Below are 15,856 nucleotides of genomic sequence, written 5' to 3'. Positions count from 1 at the left end.
TGAACTTGAGGACCTTTTCTTATTTGAAAACATACTCTGCCCCCTAATAGGCTGCATGTTCTCACCTGGAGCCTGTGGTGGGAGGCTTGTTTTTCAGGAATGCCCACACCTTGTTATTTTGTGATTAGGCAGTGGGGCGAGAGGGTTGTGACATTCTCTGACCCTGGAGAATGCTATATATACCTCTGAGGTGAGGTTTTGCTTTGGGGCTCATTTTGTGAAGAGTTGTGTGATGTGACCAGATGAGACTCTGGGCAGCCGTTGAGCCCCCTGGCTTTGAAAACTCAGATGTTGGTGCTTCTCTCTCTGGTAACTAACTAGTATGGATGTAATGGTCAGACAGCTGGAAGCCCAATCTGCTTAATTGTGTTATTTTCTCTTGTAACTTCTGATTGTATTCTCTGAAGTTCCAGGTGCTGACTTTTCCCTCCTGAACCAGGTAAATGATATATGTTTGATTGATTAAAGTAAGATTTTTAACCCTTTTTGAGTTGCTTTCCTTTAGAAAAGCAGATCTAAGACGTGCTAGCAGCCATCTTGGGTATGCTAGGGTGCTTGCCAAAAAAATTACATTGCTGTGCACCAGTTTCATTATCTGATAAATGATGATAATATTACTGACCTCACAAGAATATCTGTCAAAAGAATTAATTAGTTAATATCTGAAAAACTCTTTAAGTTCCCCAGAGAGAGGTGTTATAAAAGTGTTACACTAAATTAACCTTCAGTATGAAGACTTAGGTAGGGAACTCGTACTAGTCAAACTTAATGAAAAACCTTATGTTTCCATTCATGATACTCCCACCAGAAAAATCTTCAGTCTTCTCTTAACTCCACAATTTAAAGGTGGTAATTGACTGAGTTCATTTCTCTTATCTATTGTGTTCATTTCCATTTAACTCACCTTCACTTTTATTCTCAGAAACATTCCAGACCGCTTTTAACCTATCTTTCCATATTCTCCCCTGGGATTAACCTTCTGATTGATTGGCTCTAGAAAATCATTGTTCTTTTTCACATTTTACAAAGGTACAGAAAAAAGTATTAGAGGTTTCCTATAAAGAAGATGTTGCTATTTTCCTGGTTTCTAACCTGTAGTTTGGGGAATATAGGTCATTGTTTAACAAGAGTCTAAAAATAAGTTAATCTAGACAGTAGAATTCCATGAATAAACCCTGTGGAAGAGTTAATAATTATAGTGGTATGCTGCAATGTAAAGGGTGGGGAGAGAAAAAATTAAGCTCCTACGTGGATTTTATAACTTTTATTATTATTATCATAGGTCCCATCTGTATTTGAAAAATATTAACGTAATCACCTTCCAAATTTTGTCTTTCTGTTCTTATTTTCCTTTTGCTCAAGGTCTTTGACAGTTTTCTACTCAGTATCGTTCTCTTTTCTTTTAAAAATTATTTAACATTCCTTTAAAAAAATTTGAGTTCCAATTTCTCTCCTTCCCTTGTGCTCCTCTCCCACCTGCTGAGAAGGCAAGCAATGTATCAGTTATACATATGAAAACATTTTTACACGTTAACATATCACACAGAAAGCTATAAAAATAAAGAAAATGAGGAAACTATGCTTCAGAGTTCATCAGTTCTTTCTCTAGAGGTGGATAATATGAGTCCTTTGGAAATTGAGTAGAGACTGATTTTTGCTTTTATTTATATCTGTAGTGCTTTGTACCGTATCTGGCAAATAGGTGCTTAATAAATTCTATTTGTGTGACTGACTGAAAACATATCTATGCCAGGAAGAAATCCCATTGTTATAAATCCAGGTCACTTGAGAACTGACCAGGGCAGGGAGAATTGTTGAGGACTGGAGATGAAGTATGTTACCCACTTCCTGCCAGAAACATGGTGATCTCAAGATGCAGGATGAGACATTTTTGGAGATGGACAATGTAGGAATTTGCTTTGCTTGATTATGCATATTTATTACATGGGTTTTCTTTGTCTTCTCATGTAAGGGTGGGAGTTAGAGGGAGAGAAAATAAATTCTTGTTAAATGAAAGTACATAAAATTTTAAATGGAAGTAAATTATATTTATAAAATAAAGAGGTTTCACTAGATAACCTCTGAGGTTCTTTTCAGTTCTAGGCCTATGATGAACTTATAATTTTCTGTGGTCACCTGCCCTGAATAGTCTTTTAAAATTTTTGTCATTATTATTAATTTAAAACATTCTTTTAAAATTTTGAGTTCCAAATTCTCTCCCTCTCTTCCATCCTTCCTTCACCCATCGAGAAGGCAAGCAAATGATGTTAGTTGTACATGTGAGATCACACAAAACCTATTTCTGTATTAGCCATATTGCAAAAAAAGCAAGAATTTTATATTTTAATTTGCCCTTAGAATTCATCAGCTCTTTGCCAGGAAGTGGATAGCATTTTTTCATTGATTGATCAGAGTAGCTAAGTCTGTCACAGTTTATCATCATTACAACTTTTCTATTGCTGTGCACAATGAGCTCCAAGTTCTCACTTCACTTTGTATCAGTTCATATAGATCTTGCCATATTTTCTCTGAACCACATCCCCCCATCATTTCTTATAGCAAAAGAGTACTCAGTCACAATCATATGCCTCAACTTGTTTAGCTCTTCCCCAGTTGATGGGTATCCCCTCAGTTTCTAATTCTTTGCCACCACAAAAAGAGCTGCTATAAACATTTTTATACATATAAGACCTTTTACTTTTCCTTTGATCTCTTTGGGGTACATACCTAGTAATGATATTGCTAGGTCAAAGAGTATGCACAATTTTATATCCCTTTGGGCCTACTTCCAAATTGTTTTCCAGAATGTTCAGACCAGTTTACTAGTTAGTTAATGTACCTATTTCACTCTCCAGAAATTTTCATTTCTGATGGGTGTGAAGCAGTATCTCACAGTTGTTTTTTAATTTGCATTTCTCTAATCAGTAGTGACTTAGAGCATTTTTTTGTATGAATATAGATAGCTTTGATTTCTTCTGAAAACTGCCTGTTTATACCCTTTGATCATTTATCAGTTAGGGAATGGCTCTTATTTTTATAAATTTTATAAATTGTATAATTTTAAAAATAAATTTATATATTTGAGAAATTAAGCTTTTACCAGAAACTTGCCATAAATTTTTTATATTGCTTCATTAACTGTGGTACCTTTTAGCAAAATGTAGTTTCTCTGGTTATCTTTTTTAATTAGTTCTTTTTTTTTGCTTTTGCTTTGTCTGAGAGCATGATTACTATTTCTGCCTGTTTTTACTTCAGTTGAAGCATAATAAGCATCAGCCTTTTATTTAACTTTGTGTGGTGTGTTTCTGTTTCAAGTGTGTGTCTTGAAAAAAATTGTTGGATTCTGGGTTCTAATCCATTCTATCTGCTTCCATTTATGGGCAAGCTCATCCCATTCATATTCATAGCTATGACTACTAACTTTGTATTTCCCTCCATCCTATTTTCTCCTGTTTTTCCATCTCTCTCTTTTTATCTTTTATTTCCTCAAAAGTCTGATTTGCTTCTGACTACTGTCTCTCTTCATTTGCTCTCCACCCCCATCAATTTCTCTTATCCCTTTCATTGAGCTTTTGTACCTCTTTTTCCATTTGGCCAATTGTGCTTTTTAAGGAATTCTTTTCACCAGTGAATTTTTGTGCCTCTTTTATGATTAGACCAAGTCTCTTGTTAAGATATTATTTTCTCCAGTATTTTTTTGCACCTCTTTCACCAAGCTGTTAATATTTTTTTTCATAATTTTCTTGCATACCAAGCTGTTAATACTTTTTTCATAATTTTCTTGCATTACTCTTATTTTGTTTCCCAATTTTTCCTCTACCACTCTTATGTCTTTCTTTAATACTTCCAGGAATTCTTGTAAAGCTTGGGTACAAGTACATTTTTTTTCTGGGTTTTGGTTGTAGCTGTTTTCATATTGTTGTCTTCCTTTGAGTTCATGTCATTATCTTTCTGGCCACCATAGTAGCTTTTTAGAGTCAAGTTCTTTTCTTATTGTTCACTCAGTTTTTCAGCCTATTTCTTGACTTTTTATGTTAAAATTGGGCTCTGCTCACCTGGGGGTGGCTTTCCCAAGTTTTAGACACTTTTGTGCTGATGTTTTTAGAGCTAATTCTAGAGCTATGCAAGTTTTTGGTGCTTCCAAGGTGATGTGTTTCTGTGATACATGTGGTTGCTGTTCTCCTAGTCTGCATGCTGGTCTAGGAAGGGTCCCTGCTTCCCTACAGTCTCAAGTGCCAGTGCTCTTGGCCCAGGACTTCTGACTAGGGCCCCTGCTCTCCTCCACCCTCAAGCACTAGTGCACCTCTCTGTCTTTGAACTGAGACCAGGGCCTCTGCTTTGTAGTGACTGACCACAAGACCTCTTCTCTGCCCTGTAACTGCAGTGCAGAATTGTTTATGGGTAATAATGTTGCCTGTCAGTGCAGTTGCACTTAGTTTCAGCAAAGTGTCCCCTGTAATCTCTTTCTGACTGGTCGTCCAACCACTTTTCCATCATTGGACTGAGAGCTCCCGGAGCTGCTGCCACTAATTGTGGCTGTTGCAGGTGCTTCCAAGGCACTGTCCTCTGGGGTTGTGCTGACCAGGTTTCACAGGCCTCTCTTGCTGAACTATTAAGTTGTTTTAGGCTGGAAAAATATATCATTCTGACCTCTTGTTGGTTCTGCCATTCCAGAATTTAAGTTGGAGAGTTATTTTAAAGTTGTGTGAAAGCACATGTTGAAAGAGTACAGGTGGCTTGCTGCCTGTCCCTTTACCAGAATAATTTCTTGATATTTCAAAATATTTCACTTCAGCCCAAGGACACTTTTGTACCAATATTCCCAAAGTCTCCAAAACCTAAGCAGCTATCAAATAAACAGAATGCTTCAAAAGCACATGGAAAGGTGTTAAAAGGATAATCACAAGTGTCAGATCCCTTCTTGGGAATGTTAGAGAAATGTAAATTCACTAACTCTGATCTCTATTTTAACAAAAATATGTTTAAACAAACTCTTACAAGCTAAAAACACTAGCTCCTTCATTCCCCAAATTTTATTCTTAGCAACATTTAAAAAATCATTTTGAAAATAGTACCATGTAATAATAATAATAATTTAAAATAATAACTAGCATTTATATAGTATGCACTGAATGTTCCAGGCACTGTGCTAAGCACTTTACAAATATTGTTTCATTTGATCCTTACAGCAACCCTGGGATTTAGGTCCTATTATTCTCCCAATTTTATAGGTGAGAAATGGAAGCAAATAGAGATTAAGTGACTTGTTCAGAGTCACACAACTAGTAAGTGTTTGAGGCTGGATTTGAACTCAGATCTTCAAACCAGGCCCAGCATTCTTATCTGCTGTGCCGCCTAGCAACTCCTTCATACTTGGGGAGGGAGGGCCTTGGGGGAGTAATCACACTTTTATTTGCCTATAGTTATTAATGTACCATTCTGCTGTTTTCTAAAGCCTTGGAAGATAAAACCAAACTCATTTGCTAATCTTCCTATATGATTAAAAAAAATAAGAGTAAGTAAACCTTGTAAGAACTTGTTATATAGGGCGGCTAGCTGGCGCAGTGAATAGAACACTGGCCTTGGAGTCAGGAGGACCTGAGTTCAAATGTGCCCTCAGATACTTAACACTTACTAGCTGTGTGACCTTCCCCCCCTCCAAAAAGCAAAAAAACAAAAAAACAAGACAAAACAAAAAAGAATTTCTAGAGTTTGAGAGCAAAAGCATCCATAAAAATCTTGTCTTTTTCTAATTTTTTAGAAGAAAAACGTTTTCTTCAGGCTCTGTTGAGTAGAGAGTGTGGCATCTATCTGTCTGTCTGTCTATGATCATTATTGGGCAGCTAAATGGATGGAGTGCTAGATATGGAGTACAAATTATTTCAATGTAGAGCACACCTTAAGATGCTTATTAGCAGTGGGCCAGTAATTCCTCTGCAGCTTCACTTTATAAAATGGGGATAAAATAGCATCTATTTCTCAGGGTTTTTGTGAAGATCAAATGAGATAACATTTAAAATGCTTTGTGTACCTTTTATCACTATATAAACACTTGTTATTAGTATTATTAATACAATATTCACTTTCATAAAGAAGTATTCTCTTTTTAGGCTTTTAAGATATTCCCTTTAAGACTTACTGGCATATTTGCAACTACAGGTATAAAGGAATTTTAAATTAGATAAATATTTTAAGGGAAGAGGAAGATAGAGGTAGCAACAGATGCTTTAAGACAGGACTTTCCTTGGGGAGAATGAGTGCCTGGATTTAATGTACTCCATTTGTATGAAGAATATTAGCCTCTCCTTTTGTAGTTCTTTTCACATGTAAAGTTACCTCCTCTCCCCTCTGCCCTTGTAACTCTATTTCCAGGGCTAATTCTTCTAAATGCTTCCTTTACAGAGGTATTTTCTATAACTGGATAAATCATATAAATCAGGAATTGGCAAATTTTACACCGTGACAATTCTTACACCTTTTCTTTGTGATATATTAGTATAGGAAGAAACAAGCTGAACATTTTCGCAAACATGGAGGTTCAGGGAATTGCAGATTTAGATTCAGGGATAAGTGGATGGTTTATGTCAATTCTGAGAGTCAGGGAGAACTGGTGGCAGTTCTTATAAATGACAGACAGAGGGGATGGCAGTAGCAGCTAGGGTAGAATCATCTCATATGTGCCATCTTTGAAATGAACCGAAGTTTGCTGGACTCTGGTATGAAGGGATAAATTAACTTTTTTTTTCTTCTTTCTGCAGTAAAAGTTATGCTTATTCCTGTGGACCAGCTAGTTACATTTAATTTTAAAATTGGTGTCGTGTTAAAACAACTCAAGCAACACTTTTCACAGCTCTTAAAAATACCACATAGGAGTCTACAACTCATGTACCAAGGTAAGTTCTGCAAACTAATGACATTTATCTAGATTGCTGTGTTTAAAAACTCAAGTTTTGTTAGTTTTAGAATTAGATTTAAAGCTATTAAGTAGTAGAATTATATATGCTATTAAGTAGTAGAATTATATATGAAGTACCAACAGTTTAGTTCAACAAATACCTATTGTACATATATCCTAAATGTATCAGTATTTATTGAATACCATGTGTCCAATACTGTAGTAAGAAGGCAAGGAAATAAACATTTATATAATAACATTTACTCTGTGCCAGATACTCATTTTCCAAGTGTTATCTTATTTGATCTTTATAGCAACCCTGCAAGGTAGGTGCTGTTATTATTCAAATTTTACAACTGAGGAAACTGAGGCAGACTGAAATTAAGTGACTTTCTCAAGATTTCTCAGCTAGTAAAATGCTTGAGGCTTGAACCCACATCTTCTTGACTTAAGGCCCAGTGGTCTATCTGCTTTGCTACCTAGTTGCTTCTGGTTGAGCTGTGGGATCCATATATTTTATAATACAGTTTATAATGTAGTTGAGGAGGAGAGGAATCCTGGGAAAGAACAGCCAGAAGAAGAGAGATGTTAGAGATAGGGTGCATGGTCAACAGTATTAAATGCAGAAATATAAGGTGGGTTAGTATGAGAAAGGATTGTCATATTTGATAAGTAGGTCTTTGTCAATCTTTTGGAAGAAATTTCATTAGATTGATGATTCCAGGAGCCAGACTGCAGAAGGCTCAGAAGGAAATGGATGGAGACAAAGTGAGAGCACCAGGTACAGACCATATGTGGTTTGATAGTAAAAGAGAGAGATTATTTCTGGAATTGCAGATTTAGAGCTGAAAGGGACCTTAAAAGCCATTAAATCAAATGTCCTTGTTTTACAGATGAGAAAGCCGAGGCACAGAGGAGTTAAATGCTTACTGTCATGTGGCTGTTAAGTGTTTCAGGGAATATTCCACCTGAAGTCTGATTCCAAAATCTGTAGTTGGTTGTACAGTACCACTCTGCTACCTCTAGATTAGTCAGGTTTTTTAGGGGAGTGGATGGGGGTGAGTTTTAGTCTTGTGAGATAATTTTAAAATAAATAAGTTTTTATTAATATCTTACATATTACATCATCTTAGTTATTCCAAGTGTCTCTCCCTTAACCCTTCCTAGGGAGCCTTTTTAGAGAGAAAAAAACCTCAGCACAGCTGATAAAAAAATATGAAAGTATAAAAACATGTTCTGTATGTAATGTCTGTGGACCTCCCACCTCCACAAATGGGTGGATTGGGTGTGTCCTTTCATTTCTCATCATTTGAGTCCTGCTTAATCTTTTTTTTTGCCTTTTGGAGGGCAATTGGGGTTAAGTAACTTGCCCAAGGTTACACGACTAGTTTTTTTGTGTGGGTGTTTTAAGTGTCTGAGGCCGGAACCAAACTTGGTCCTTCAGACTCTGGGGCCGGCGCTTTACTCACTGTGCCACCTAGCCGCCCCTGTTCTGCTTAATCTTTAACATTTTGTTACATTTACTTTTGATTTTTAGTGTGTACTTTTTCCATTTTTACCATTTATATTGTTGTGGTTACTGTGTCTATTGTTTTTCTTATCTCTGTTTACTTCATTCTGCATCAGTTCATATAGATGTTTCCATGCTTCTCTATATTTATCATCCACATAGTTCCTTCCTTCCTTCCTTCCTTCCTTCCTTCCTTCCTTCCTTCCTTCCTTCCGCTTTTTTTGGAGGGGGGGCAGGGCATTTGGGGTTAAGTGACTTGCCAGAGGTCCCATGGCTAGTAAGTGTTAAGCGTCTGAGGCCAGATTTGAACTCAGGTCCTCTTGACTTTAGGGTTGGTGCTGTATTCACTGTGCCACCTAGCTGCCCCCATCTAGTTTCTTACAACACAGTAATAATTCTGTTACAATCATGTACCACAATTTGTTTAGCCATTCCCCAATTTAATGGACATCTACTTTGTTTGCAATTCTTAATTTCCACAAAAAGTGTTGCTGTAAATATTTTGGAGTATATGGCACCTCTTATTGATGGCTTCCTTGGGGTATAAGCCCATTGATGAAGTCTCTGATTTAAGGGGTATGGACATTTTGTTCACTTTATTTGCACAATTCCAAATTATTTTCCAAAATGGCTATTTCACAGTTCTACCAACACCATTGTATTGGTGTGCCTGTCATTTCATAGCTCCTCTGACATTTACTATTGCCATTTTTTGACCTCTTTGGCAATTTTCAGGGTATGAAGTGAAACCTTGGGGTTGTTTTGCTTTGTCATTTTCCTCATTAGTTTTTTGGTGCCTTCTTTCATGTGGTTGTCAATATTTTGCAGTTTTTCTTTTGAGAGCTTTATATCCTTTGACCTCATATCTATTGGAGAATGGCTATTAGTTATGTATATGTGTGTGTGTATATATATATATGTGTGTGTACATGCATATATATGTATATGTATTTAGTTAATATATCTTGGGTTCCAAACCCTTAGCCTTCTTTTGGATTCTGGGTATCCTAGACCATGGAACCAACTAGAGTTGCTTTATCTTTAGTGCGTAATTTGTCTTCTAGAGAAGTTTGAGAAGTCATACAGATCAGAAAAATAAATCTAGTCCTCCATCTTGTTGCTCATGTAACTTAGAAGTTCCCCCATGAGCCTCCCTGATCTAGGCCACTGCTCTAGGCTACTAGGGTTAGTAGGGCAAAGAAAGTTTGTTTCTTTTTCTTCATAAAGTTAGGGAGTTCTGTGCCTGTATAAAAGGAGAAGGAGCTATTGGTCATCCTTTATTCTCAAAGAGGACCAATGTATCATGAGGGTGATTTCGACTTGTGCATGAATTGGATTTAAGTGAAGCAGAGCTGTGCAGAGTTGTCAGCTTCACTCTCTTCTCCAGAGTCATCAGAGTCCAGTGACAAGGAAAAAAAAAAGTAAATTGTAGAAGTAGTTGGTGATTCCCTACAGGAGGAACTCAAGCAGTTATTTATCAACCTGGGAACAGTAGTATAAATATATATGCATCTCTCTTCTCTTTCTGAGGCCTGTGTCTAAAAAGACAATCCTCCCAAGACTTATCAGAATATCCACTATCTACCTTATGGTGATTCGTGTGGTACAAATGATACTGCTAAAAGGAATCTATTATTGTCGAAGTTTAGGTTCATAAATTGAAGAATATAGATATGGCCGCAGGTTGTATTTTCTTCACTGTTACCTATTGAAGGCAAGGGATGCAGAAGAGAAAAATTGATTTGCTAAGTGAACCAAGATTAAGAAGATAGTACCTGAGAATGAGATTTGAACTACTGGATCATGGTTTAAAATCTAGAGATGATGGATTCCTGGCCAGGGAAAAAAAAGCTAGTAAGTATGATTTGTCTGTTTCTTCCAAGTCTAATCAGAAGGGTTTTAAATGAAAAAAAAAAAAAGGATCAAGAAGCGAGAATATTGCTTGTATATTTCCCCTAAGCTCGATACCTTAGAGAGTAGATATATTGAAAAAAGGCAAACACTTGAGACTCCCAGATGTTCATAAGACATAGAACCCAAGAAAGGTGGCAGTAGTAAAACCACTAGACTCAAATGTCTGCATCCAAATGTTTGAAGTTAGTCAGCAAGATGAAATAGGGGTTCTAATAAAAAGAGGCAAATTTGACCTCAAAGGTATCATTGAGACCTGGTGAGATAAAACTGATGACAGGAATTTGGTTCTTCTGTATGAGAATGCCTTATTCAAGGCAAATGTGAAAGTTGGGGTGGGATGGGATTGTGTATTGAAAAGGTATGCTTATGTAAGGAAATCCAACAAGTAGAAGCGGGAGCAATTGGGTGAAGGTCAAGAGAGGGAAAAATAGAAGTGATTTTGTCCTGAGAGTAATATTACAAATAACATGCGCAGAAGGAGGAAATAGAGGAGTTTGTGAAACAGATGATGAGTTTGGCACAGAAGAATAATAATTTAGTGATAGAATAGATCTCTTGTCCAGACATCTGCTGGAGCTTTCTCTCTGCCAAATGCAGAGCAATGAATAACTTCTTGACTTGCCTTAGTGATAATTTCATCCTTCGAAGGGTGGAAGAAGAATCAAGGGAAGATTTTGTTCTGAATCTGATGCTTACCAATGAGGAGGAGCACGTTGCTAGGATGGAAATGATGGACTTCTCTCCATGTGAGAGTTTGTGGTGACAGGAAAGCCAGGCATAGCCTCACATGCACCCTGGATTTGGGGTATCATTTCAGAGAGTTCAGAAGAAGGGTTAGTAGGAACCTATCAACCAAAATTGGGAAATCAGCCTGAAAAGGTTGAGAAATTCTCAAGAATGAAATTTTTGAAGATAGAAAGGGAAACATTTCCAGTAGGGAATAAAAATGGGAATTGTCTGAAGAGACCAATTTAGATGCATGGTGAACTTAACAAACAATTTAGATTTTTTTTCCTTTCTTTCTTTTTTGTTTGTTTTTGTTCTTGCAGGGGGCAAGGCAGGTCAATTGGAGTTAAGTGACTTGCCCAAGATCACATGGCTAATAAATGTTAAGTGTCTGAGGCCACATTTGAACTCAGGTCCTCCTGACTCCAGGGCCAGTGCTCTATTCACTGCGCCACCTAGCCGCCCCAGCAATTTAGATTTAAGAAAGAGCTATACAGAAAATGAAAATGAGGCCAACTAACAGATGATGAATATAAGAGGTCCTATAAAAATAGTCAGTAAATGCTAAAGCTCAGAATGATCTGAGACTAGTGAAGGAAGTTAAATATAATTTTAAAAGGTTATTTTTAGCTAATAATTTTAGTGACAGTGAATTCACATCTCACAAGGCAGCCCATTCCATTTTCTGAGAGCTTCAAGTTTTAGGAAGTTTTTCTTTCTATTGATTGGAAATTCAGTACCCTGCAGTAACACTAAATAAAACAAATACCTTTTCTATATGACAGTCCTTGAAATAATTGAAGACAGATCTCATATATACCCATCCCATCCCTCTTCCCCAAGTGTTTTCTGTAGGCTACACATATCCAGTTCCTCTAGCTAATCCTCATACAATATGATTTTGGATTTTCTCATCATCCTGGGCCTCTCAAAAGATGCTACACTGAAATGAGCATAGTATTTTAGTCATGCTTTCTAAAATACACTGTTTCTATTAATGCAGCCTAAGATAATTCACTTTTTTTGACAGTCATATCACTTTTTTGTCTCACATTTAGCTTGCAGCCAACTAAATTTTTTATATCTTTCCCAATTATCTTTAGCTTGACTTTCCTAACCAGTCTTGTTGTATGTTTTCTAATTTAACAATCATCCCTGATAGAGAAGCCTGAAGCAGCATAGGAATTGAGTAGTTCTACTTTCTTCCTGTTATTGAACATCTCACTTATTTGTACTTCGTGCTTTAGCACAATGTCGTATTTGTTCTCTTTATCTGATTAAAAAAAATTCAGTCTTCGTTATTCTTGACTTGTTTGCTGAGTTTGACACTGCCGCCCACCTACTCCTTGCTGATAGTCTGTCCTAGGTGGATTTTTGACAGTGCTCTTTCCTGGTTCTCCTCCTCGTCTAATTAAACCTTCTCAGTGTACTTAGCTGATTCATCATTCATATCCAATCCCCTTGCTGTGGCTCCTCCCCTCCGTTCCCCTCCCCTCTCCTTCCATCTCCTCCTCTTTCCTTTCTTACTGACCTGGCTGCTGTGGTTTTAAGTATCATCTCTATGCCAATGACTCACTGATTTATCTTTCCAGTGACAGTCTGTCCCCCATTCTCAATCCTGCATTACCAATTTACCTATTGGACGTTTCAAACTGGATGTACCTGGAGACATCTCAGACTTTGTATGTCAGAAACAGAACTATGACATTTTCTGCCTAAGCCCACCCTGTTTCCAAATGTCTGAATTTATGTTGAAGGTGCCACAATCCTCCTGATTTCCCAGGTTCAATAGCCTCTACATTATCTGTGTCTTCTCACTCTCCCTCATCCCATATAGCCAGTCATCTGCCAAATCTTACTGTTTGTTTCTGTCTTATATCTGTCCCCCCTCTCTACCCACACTGCCAACATGTTAGTTCAGGACTTTAGCATCTCTTGCCTGACTTGTTGAAATGCCCTTTTATTTGGCTTTAGCCTCAAGTCTCTCCCCATTCCAGGCCTGCCTCCACATAGCCACCTAAGGCGTTTTCCTTTAGTGCACATCTGACTGATCAACTACAGAATAAACTTCAGTGTTTCCCTATTGCAGCTAAGATCAAATATAAATGTCTCACTTTAGCTTTTAAAGCCCTTTACACTCTAATCAACCTCTCTTAGCAGCCTCTTTGTTCTTTTACCCCCTCCTAGCTTGGTTATGTAGTCAGACCCACCTTCCATCTCCTCTGTTCTGTGCCTTTACACTGATCATCCTCCAGGCCTGAAATTCACTCTTTCTTTGCTTCCACCTAATAGAATCTCCCACTTTTTGTAATGACTTTTCCTTCAATACTTAGTTCAAGTAACACTTTCTACATGAAGTCTTTCCTGATCCTTTCAGCCTTCTGTTCCAAACAACTTGTATTTCATGACTGTGTTCTTATTTGTATTTATTCTATATGTATTTATTCAGTCTACACCTTTTGTTTTTATTTATTAAAAATTTTTTTTTCATTTAACAAGAATTTGTTTTCTCTCCCATCTCACCACCCTTAACTGGGTGGGAGGCAGGGATGGGAAGAAGCAAAACAAAATGTTTGTAATGAATGTGCATTATAAAAACAAATGCCACTTTGGCCCCTTCTCAAAATGTGTGTTTTATTCTGTACATTTATCCCATCACCTCTTTATCAGGAGGTAGGCAGCATTCTTCATCATTGGTCATCTGGAGTCATGGTTGATCATTGCATTGATCAGGATTTTTAAGTCTTTTAAGGTTGTTTGGTTTTTACAATGCTGTTGTTATAGTATAATTATTCTTCTGCTTCTGCTCACTTCCCTTTTCATTAGTTTGTACTAGATTCTTAGATTTTTTCCTAGATTTATCTGAAACCGTTCCTTTCATAAATTCTTATAGCACAATAATATTCCATTACATTCGTAGGCAGTAATTTGTCCAGCTTTTCCCCAATTGATGGGTACTCCTTTAGTTCTTTGTTACCACAAAAAGAGCTACTCTCAATCTTTTCGTACATAGAGCATGTATGTTAGTCACGATAACAAAACCCAAAATCTGAAATAGTTTTAGAAATTTGTTTAGTCATTTGTCAGGGGAGAGAGTCAGAAGTAGGGGTGGCTTCCTCTCCATTTTTTGGGAGGTTTGCCCTAGTGTAGGGTTCAACTAATAATACCAGAACAAACTCTGAGTACAAGCAAAGCATTAAGCAAGATTGGAGAGGGAGCAGTTCCCAGACATGCTCCATTAAGATGTATTTCAGTAAGCATAAACTTTTAAATCAAGATCCATTGAGATGTAATCATAAACAATCAAATTTAGGGAGCCCCAAACACTAATATTGAGTGAACCCAAGACCTGAGTGTGATCTAGGCATTCCCTAAAGCCATCTGACTTCCCCAGGGGCTTCTCTGAGCTTAGCCTGACCTCCACACTGACCTTTTTTTTTCTTTTCTTTTTTTTTTAAAGCATTTGGGGTTAAGTAACTTGCTCAAGGTTACACGGCCAGTTTTTTCTGGTTGTGGTGCTAAGTATCAGAGCCCAGATTCAATCCCAGGTCATCCCAACTCTGGGGCCGGTGCTCTTACTCACTGTGCCACCTGGCCACCCCCACACTGACCTTTTGTGTTAGTTTACAGCCATGTAAAACTAGGCTCAAATGATGTAATAAGTGAGGTTTTCCAAACAATATAATATTTCCCTACAGGTCCTTTACCTCTTTGATCTCTTTGGAGGCTAGACTTTGTAGTGGTATCTCTGGTTCAAAGGGTATGTAGCGTTAATTAAGTTTTTGGTCATAGTTCCAAATTGTTTTCCAGAATAGCTGGATCAATACACAGCTCCATCAACAATTCATTAATGTACCTGTTTTCTAATAGCTCCTTCAACATTTGTCATTTTACTTTTTTATTTACTTTACCAATTTAGCAGTCATACAATGGATTTTCAGCATTGCTTTAATTTGCATTTGTCTAATTATTAGTGATTTGGGACATTTTTTCATATGGCTATTGACAGTTTAGATTTCTTCCCTAGGGAACCACACTGTTCATATCCTTAGCCATTTATTTGTCACTTGGGAATTGGCTTATATTATACATATGAATCAGTTTTCTATACATCTTGGTAACGAGACCTTATTAGAGAAACTTGCTATATGCATTTTTCCTAATTAACTTTTTCTCTTCTAATTTTAGCTGCATTGGTTTTCTTTTTAGAAAAACTTTAAACTTTTATAAGGTAAAATTTGATAGGAGTGAATGTAAAGTCCAAAATGTGGTTCCAAAAAATTGATTGTACAATGAGGCAGACCTGGTCAAGCATCAATCAATTCTTAAGAGAAACACCTAGAGATTTTTAGTGGATTGCAGGATTATTATTTTCAGCAGTTATGTGGCCAAAACAAGCTAGTTCATTGTGAGACTGAGAAGTGTTGTGACCAAAATGAGAGAGGTTATAGTCTTGCCCTTTTTAGGTTGCATCTGGAGTACTGTTTGGTCCAGGCTGTCACATTTTAAGCATTCCCACTAATGTGTCTTTCAGTATATGATCTTTTTTTTATCATGTCAGAACCTTTTGTTCATTTTGGTGAATGTTTTTCTTTCTAAAGCAATTTTATTTTGAGAGTTTTTTTGTGGTTTTGCATCTTTCTAGAATTTCTGTTTTGAGTTTGTGGGTCAAAGACAAAGTCAGTAAGAATTTATTTAGTATTTACCAGGGGTGAGGAACCTGCGGTTGCGAGGTCGGTCGCCTGTGGCCTTCTAGGCCCTTGGCTGTGCCCTTTTGACTGAGTCCAAGTTTTACAGAAGGGATTTGTTCT

The 15,856-nt window shown here is 37.1% G+C and overlaps 1 protein-coding gene across 1 annotated transcript in view; it reads left to right on the top strand.

Annotated features, from left to right (window-relative positions):
* Positions 1 to 15,856, top strand: part of IQUB (IQ motif and ubiquitin domain containing) — a 118,171-nt gene that overhangs the window by 19,252 nt on the left and 83,063 nt on the right. Inside the window, exon 3 of the mRNA XM_069087111.1 lies at positions 6,759 to 6,893. Coding sequence (XP_068943212.1) covers positions 6,759 to 6,893 — 135 coding nt within the window. The remainder of the gene's footprint in view (positions 1 to 6,758; positions 6,894 to 15,856) is intronic.

This window comes from Petaurus breviceps, unplaced genomic scaffold, assembly GCF_028583685.1.
Source record: "Petaurus breviceps papuanus isolate PSGF00001 unplaced genomic scaffold, PetGlider_PUasm1.0 181, whole genome shotgun sequence".
NCBI lineage: Eukaryota > Metazoa > Chordata > Mammalia > Diprotodontia > Petauridae > Petaurus > Petaurus breviceps.
The sequence above is the reverse complement of the archived record's forward strand: the minus strand, read 5'-3'. Positions and strand labels throughout refer to the sequence as shown.